The 7,966-nt window shown below is 37.5% G+C and overlaps 1 protein-coding gene across 1 annotated transcript; it reads right to left on the bottom strand.

Annotated features, from left to right (window-relative positions):
• Positions 1–2,312: 2,312 nt before the first annotated feature.
• Positions 2,313–6,436, bottom strand: LOC104448153 (zinc finger CCCH domain-containing protein 18). Its single transcript, XM_010061937.3, is given in 9 exon segments — positions 2,313–2,764; positions 2,936–3,056; positions 3,128–3,298; positions 3,404–3,480; positions 3,673–3,852; positions 3,948–4,115; positions 4,254–4,509; positions 4,512–5,190; positions 6,255–6,436. Coding segments are annotated over 8 exon segments (1,695 nt in total). The 5' UTR covers positions 5,164–5,190; positions 6,255–6,436; the 3' UTR covers positions 2,313–2,694.
• Between the last annotated feature and the right edge of the window lie 1,530 nt (positions 6,437–7,966).

The raw sequence follows: 7,966 nt of genomic DNA, 5'->3' as shown, positions 1-7,966 counted from the left end.
AGAGCTATTCAAAATGCTATATGTACTCTCATCTATTCTATATCACAATATTTCATAGGGGATCATTCCCATTTAAGAGACATAAATCAGGATATTCTTTCAAGCATGAAATGCAAATCTTTAGAGAAATTTCAAGAATAAAATGATCTTTTCTTGCAAAAGGTTTTGGTTAGACAAGACTGTGACCAACCCTTTTGAAAGAAAAAATTCTTAGCTTGCTTACCTCATCTGATAGGAGGTTAGGTTCGAAATAAAATAAGAAAAGAATATGATGGTCAAATTCCTTATCACTTATTATCATATGGAGAATTAATTTCTTGTACTTATAAACGAGGAACTCAAATGTGTGATTCAATAAAATTATATAAACAATTAAAGAAAGAATAATTACTAGGCACTTAAGATTTAGTAGATTTTTGTGCACAATATAATCCTTCTTACACTCCTTTAAAACCAAAGTGTAAAGGAAATTGTCCTCTTGAAAAAAGAAAACCGAAAAATTGTTACAAAAATAAATCACAGACCAATAAATAAGATAAGCCCAAACAAAGACCCAGAAAGAAAATTAACAAAGACATTAAATGTCACAGTTGTGGGAAAATAAGGCATATTTTTAAACATAGCCTAATAAACAAAAGATTAAATGAACTCTCCATAAATGAGGAGACTCTTTACCCAACTTAATAACATCATGGTTGCCACAAATGATGATTATTCTTCAAAAGACTTTCTTGAATAAGCGGGTAGAATGGGACTGGAGATGCTACTGTAGAATGGGACTGGAGATGCTGCTATAGAATTCGTCCCAAAGCCAAAAAAAATAAAAAATAAAAAAATCATCCAAGCCTTGGTTATAAAAGGGAGCGCAGAAGAAGAAGGGGGGGCATGGTTTGCCTTCAGCTTACTTGTGTTCTTGTGTTCTTGCCTGTCTGTGTCCTAAAAGCCTCCTTTGATTACATCCTTTCACTTTCATATAAACATTTCTTCGATCACTTTTAATCACTCCCGATTACTTGTAAACATATCTTTGATCACTTGTAAGCATTTTCAATCACTTGTATCAGCTATCTGTAAGTTTTCTTATCACTCAATAATATAACCAATAAAGTTTTGGTCGGCATTATCACTTCATATTATTTTAAGTGAGATCTCTAATCGCGAACGGACTACCGCCCTTGTAGAATGTCACATTTTGTCACATTTTCTTTTATGATGCATATAAGTGGGATCTCTACTTGAGTGTTAATTACCACTCCTATATGAGATCACATTGTTATTACTATTTACGCATATTAGTGGGATCTCTACTCGAGTGTGAACTATCGCTCTTGCGTGAGATTACATTGTAATTACGTTTTATGTCATTTTATGATTGAAATTATAATTAGCTTAATCTTCATCTATATTGCCTTGCTGAACCTTTCGTTATGGAGTTTTCAGGTAAGTGGCTCTTTGCATTTCTTACGGAACGCTGTCGATCCACATCTTCATTGCAGAACGTAGTCTGGCATATGCCCTTCACTGTAGAAACATCTGTTTGTTTGTTCTTTGCTCTTCTTCAGGTGAAAGTAAAAAGGGCAGTCGTTACCCAAAAAAATCAGAGCAGGGCGATCCACGTTTAGCTTATACAGTAAGTACTCAAATATAACCTATTTTCCTTTTCATTCCCCAGGACACTTTGCCATGTAAGGGGAGGAATGTCATTACATCCATTGCCAAGTATGTCATACATTCACCACTGAATGGTTGATGATTTGATTGCACAACTATCTGCAAGCAAATGTTTCCGCCCTTCAAAAGGCAATGTGTAAAAAATTCTTTATACCGATAATGGGCCTAACAAAAATCCTCTCCTATATGTCCTGCAAATGGCCAAAACTCCCATGCTATTTCATTTTTATTGAAGTAAGATAAAGGCACTCGTGTAGGAAGTTTAGTTTTGAGTCAAAACTTTCGATTAAAACGAGTTCATCTTTCAATATGCTATCCACTTTGTTTTTCTCATCCTTTTAGAGATAATAGTTGTATTGTTTCACATGGTGCTGTCTAACAGTGACTACGTATAAAATCTTTCTATAAGTAGTGAACTTCAGATACCAATATCACCGCGTTTACAAATGAATAGAAGTAGATAAATTGGGGAAAAATACCTATTAAAAGGGCAATAACAACTAGCAAACTAGTTGCCAGTACTTTATTTTTGACCGCTGAAGGATAGCCACTTACTAAATGTAAAAAAAGACGGACTATAACATAATTATAAAACAAAACACTTAAATAAAAAAGTTTTAGAGTAGGCTGTTAAATTTATATAAACTACTATAATAATAAGGTGCATAATTCGTCAAATTTCTTGTTATTTGTCAATGATGACAAATTTTACTCAACATTCATTCTTTTTCCACAAAAAAAAAAAAAAAAAAAAAAAAAAAAAACCTTTGTATTGTCTCTTACGGCGACATAAACACTTATTCTCAGTGAACAGACTGAAGAAAAAGAAAAACTTCCTCAACCTTCGGTATAGTACTTCTATGTATTCCCTGCTGCTGCTTCAACCCAAGAACAGGGCTAATGTTTTCGTTGCTTCCTATGTACTCCATGAGCCAGTAAACTACGAGGCTATGTACAAGAGAATCGTTCATGTGCGTCTAATCCGTATCCTATGGCTTGTCCTGTCCAGATGCAGGATGAATCCTAAATCAGTGTCGAGATGCTATTTGCAATATGAGCGGCGAACGGGCTCTCCGGGAGATGAAGTCCTTGACTGCAAATGAATCAACACCATGAAAAGAAGACCATGAACCAGAAAAAAAGAATAAACGGTGATGATTTGATCACAATGGTGACTGCACCTTGATTAATCCACAGTGACGGGGACTTAGATGCGTATTGAGTGGTTTTGTGATAAGACCAGGATCGTGGATTCGAAGTGTACCTGTCCTGATCGTAATCGTAATTGGTTTCTGAAGGCCTACTTTTGTCGCCTACTATGGAGCCATTATTCAGAACATCCATCAAATAATGGAGACACTCTGTTGATGAAATGTCCAACCGATCTACAAGAACACGAGCCATGAATAGAAGAGAAACATAATAACACAGAAAAGGAATTTAGTCTAATTGTCACCTTCTGAGATTTTAAACCTATCCATCGAGTCGACGATGTAAGCCTGATTCCCTGGAGTTTTACTTGCTAATTGCAACTTGGCCAGCCGCATCCTTTCAAATTCAAGAACCTGGTCATTGTCTTCCATAATCTGGTTCTGGAGGAATTTCGAGCCTCTACATCCTCTTGCCACTATGAGATGGATAAATAATTAGATTACAAACACTGCTCCATGGAGAGACCCAATATACGCATTGCAGAGGTCCAGGAGGAGGATAAACAATTACTACTGCTTACTTGAGTGAAGCCTGGAATCCATGGCAGAGTAATGTGACATGTGATGAAATGGAGACTCATAACCTTCATGGTATTTCCTGCACGAACGCATAAGAACAAGGTCGGTGAACATGCAAATGTTGAAAGTACAACCACATGAATATTTGCTTTTATCAAGTTAAGTTTATATGTGGAATGGCCAAATTAAGGTCATCAAAATATAAAGTGGGCTTAAATCCATACATGAACTTCCCTTGTGCTCGAAACACAGAAAACTTGTGTTTATTTACCTGTCAATGAGCTTCGACTTTTCTTTGTATGGTTTTACAAGAACACGAGCCCCACAAACAAAATGAGGATTTCCTTTTGCCAAAATCATTTGCACGGTATCTGAATTGACAAATGTTACGAACCCAAACATTCGCTTGTGCTGGCAGGGGATCCTCACGTCTTCAACTGGCCCAAAAGTGCTACCCAAGAAGGCATGGGAGGAAAAAAAATCATGAAAATTGTGAAGACATTATGCTTAGAAAGAGCATTTGAGTCTTGTAGAAAATCAAATTACTTGAAGTAGTTGGAAACATCTTCTTCAGTAAACGAGCTCTCCGCAGGAAATGTTAGATATATCTGCCGTGATTTACTGTGGACTAGACCAGGGTCGCCTTTCTCATTCCGAGATTCCATAAACTTGGCTGCATCTTCAGCTAAAATTACAGCATGCTGCCCATGAGGTCTGCAACTCAATCCCAAAGTGCATCAGAGTGTGCACAGAGAGACATATTCCGTAAGAACAAAATTAACCAACTAGCAAACCCGTTACAGCTAAGAAATTAGGCAACGCATGCAGCGTAAACAGAACAAAGAAATGCACCTGTCAATCAGGCAAATACTGCCCAGTCTGGAAAGAAGTCTGGTCAAACTATGACCAGCTTTACCGTGTCTCTGGCTCTCAGTAAGATACCCTTCTGCCTGAAGAACTTTGCCGTACTTCTCGTAGTATATCATAGGCAAAGAAGCAATTGAAAGAGGATTCCCTCTCCTCGATTTCAGTATCTCGATAATTTCCAGCTCTAACTTCTCGAGTGACCCTGATGAGAAAACTTGGTCCTCATCGTTTGCCCTTGAAGTGAAGAAGCCGTCCAGAAAACTTGCTCGTGTAAATACCTACAGTTGTTCCCGTGCTTGCAATAGCCCTTGTTGAAGTAGTGGCAAGTCTTAACTGGGAATTCAGGCATGCTCATATGATGATGATGGCTTGGTCTTGCGCTAAAATTGCCTAATGCAGTATCTTCAAAGTAGCATTCATTCGAGAACTCTGTGAGCCCTAGGTTGAGTTGCTCCATTGGTTCGTCGAAACCCAGGAAGCGTGCCTCGTTTGGGACTTCAGAGATCGAGTCTGGATACCCCAACGGCATATAATCTGATTGATGCTTGGTTACCACCTGTCGACCCCAGTAAGGAGATGGAACCCCGAAGGCTGATGGTACATGCTGAAAAGCCACGGGATTTAGAGGCAAGAAATGCATCGGATGCTCCGACGGCACTTGGTTCATGGATGGTGATATGGGGGGAGATGATGATGTAAGCGCCAACTGCTGGAGTTCGGTTTTAGCTTTGTGTATGATATCCTGAATTAACTTGTCCGGGCCCAAAGCTAACCTGATCATCTCTTTGTCGCACTGGTCTTGTATGAGGAGATAGCCTATGATCTTCCTCACATTCTCCGGCTCTAGCTTCTGGACCCTATCGAAAACAATCCTAGTAGACTCCTGAAAATCCATCTTGCATCGACACCTTATATCTATTTACTGCCAAACGGAGAAATAAAAAATGTGTCATGTCATATTAGGTAATTTTAAAACTACAGAAAAGTAGAAACTAAATGTACATAAAGATTACTCACATAAAATGCAGTGCATAAAATCAGGCTACATGGCATGGCAGCAGAGAAGTACTTAACCAAAAAATCTAATAGGTTAAGGAAAGAAGCAATATTAGCATATCAAAAGTCAGCACGCAGCCTCAAGAAGAAGATGGTTGCAGATCTAGCTAATCATGGACCAAATTTGTTGGCAAATTTGGACAGAAGTGAAAAAGGGTATTTTACACTCTAGATGAAAGAATCCCGTAAAGATGAGAATATAAGACTCATCACACCAGAAAAGCTTAAAAAGATCATTTCATTGAAGCCAAGCTCAGTGCCAATGTAATCGACACATTTATTCCCCAGCCAAAAATGGAAAAAATTATAAAAACATTGAAGTATGGATGCAACCCTAGAAAGGACACAATAGATTGCCAGAGCACCAGCAGACCCCAAAATGGGGCTCTTTACAAATCTGGGATACAACTACATAGTACTATTCAGAATGTTAAGTCATATATATAGAAAGAACAGCTATCTCTCCAAAACATTCAATTAAACAATCATATAGTATCTTCTTTCCCCAAATCTCACACACCGTGCCTCTGACTATAGGCAGCACGCCGATAAATACAGACATCAAGAGAAGAATAGAAACACAGAGAAAGTAAAGGAGCAGAGGAGAGTAATAAACACTCGACAGACACCCCCAAAAGTTTGAAATCCAACATTTTCTGTTCCCTGAAAGAACCCAAATACAATCACTTTCAAAGCTAAATGGACTAATAAAAATGAATTTCAAGAGAAACCCAGAAAAGGATGAAGTTAAAAAGAAAATCCCAAATATACGGGTCTTCATGAAGTTTATTCCTAACAAAGAGAGAAGCGTGTTTAGCCATTTCAATAAGCAATCACAAGAAGCCACTGCAGAGAAACATTCAGCAAAAATAAGTCGTGAGGTTGGTGCGAATGAGTAGCAGAAAGGGAATACAGATCCATAAAACGTACCATATCATTTCTTTTCAGAATCAGGAGACAAAGGAAGAGGAGGAGCATCTCCAAGAACTCCATGTTTCACTCTCTCTGTCTCGGTCTCTCCCTCATAGCTTTATCTGGGAAAAGGACATCATCTTAATCCAACCTGACACAGAGATTAAAGAAACACATACTGACACTGTCTTCAGTGACGGGGAAAAAAGTAATAAAGAAACCTTTTTGGCTGTATTAATATATGAAACAACTCTGCAATATGGGCTTTTGATGGATGAAAGCAATAAATATCAGCATGACTTACTAGCAACTGGACACACTCTGACACGATATATATACCCAGCTTCTAGACCACCTTCAAAAAAGAGAAAAGAAAGAATTACAGCTAAATCACAGGAAACGAACTAAGCTATTTTTCAGCAACATTTTTCGTACTCGAACCAAAACAACCTCAACTGAATGTTTTACTCGATTACCCTTTTCAAGTCTTAGAATTAAAGAAATGATTTAGTATGAGATTATTAAAAAAATTAAAAATTTCGAAAATGTGCTAGAACTGGAGTTTGAAGGACACATGTCCGCCAAATGCATCTTTTAGGTGGCACATACATGGATCAATTTTCTTGCTTCTGTGAACATGGACCGTTGGATCTTTCTTAGAGATTCAAAGAGAGGCACACAAAACACATATCTCAAGGCCTTATATGACCTTATCGAGAACATGCTCCTTGGGAGCATGCAGACAAATATTCATTTAATCTATACATCGGATAACAAAAACGCTTTGCAACTTTCTCTTTACAAATGAAAAGATATGTAACGTTGAAGTTTAAATCATTTTGCTGCATTTGATGATGTTATTTTGACCGCCTTCCCATTTGCTGTCTTGGATAAGAAGTCCCCATTGGCAAATTGGCATCGCTTCAATTTTTTTTTTCCCTTGCCCTGTGCAGGGGGGTCCGCTCAATAATGAATTTTGAAGAACTACAACAAAGATTTTCATGGAAAATAAAGCTAAAAAAAAAATGAAATAAAAAAAAGAAAAGAAAAGAAAAAAATAGTGAAGTGCAGCAAGTGAGAGTCAGGTATTTTGATGACAGAATTGGTCAAGACCTCAACCAAACCCATCTTTTTCGCTGATTTTTTTCACTGCTAAAAGTCAGCTCAGGACTTGCAAACCAAAGCGAGGGTGCGCTGATAATTTGAAGATGTAATTGTGGGGTCATTTGGGGAAACGTCTAGTGGCTATACTAATGAAGAAGCTGACCGGTTCATTCGCCGAAAAAGGCGTTTTCTCACTACTCGCCGGTCAACAAGTAAGGGAAGACCTCTTTATTGAGTCATTTGATGGCATTTAAGTTGATTTATACATAACATTTTTTGATTTGAATGAGAGAGAGAGAAGCGGTCTTTCTGTTTTTAGTTGTCATAACAGCTTTGCAATGAATTAAAAAGCAAGAAAAAACAAATAAAAAAAAAAAAGAAAGAAGAAGAAGAAGAAGAAGAAGAAGAAGAGAGAACAAGAAGTCATATCTTGATTGAATCTTTAACCATTTTCTTTATCAGTGATTCTTGACCATTACACGACATTCATAGGGAATGAAATGCGAGATATGTGTGATGAGGTGAACCTAGCAGTGTTTATATACTAAAGGTCAACGCCCAAGCATTTAAACTCTTACACAACAATAAATCAAGATTCTGAGTGATCTAATAGTGAATGAAGATCT

Source organism: Eucalyptus grandis, chromosome 6 (genome assembly GCF_016545825.1).
Source record: "Eucalyptus grandis isolate ANBG69807.140 chromosome 6, ASM1654582v1, whole genome shotgun sequence".
NCBI lineage: Eukaryota > Viridiplantae > Streptophyta > Magnoliopsida > Myrtales > Myrtaceae > Eucalyptus > Eucalyptus grandis.
The sequence above is the reverse complement of the archived record's forward strand: the minus strand, read 5'-3'. Positions and strand labels throughout refer to the sequence as shown.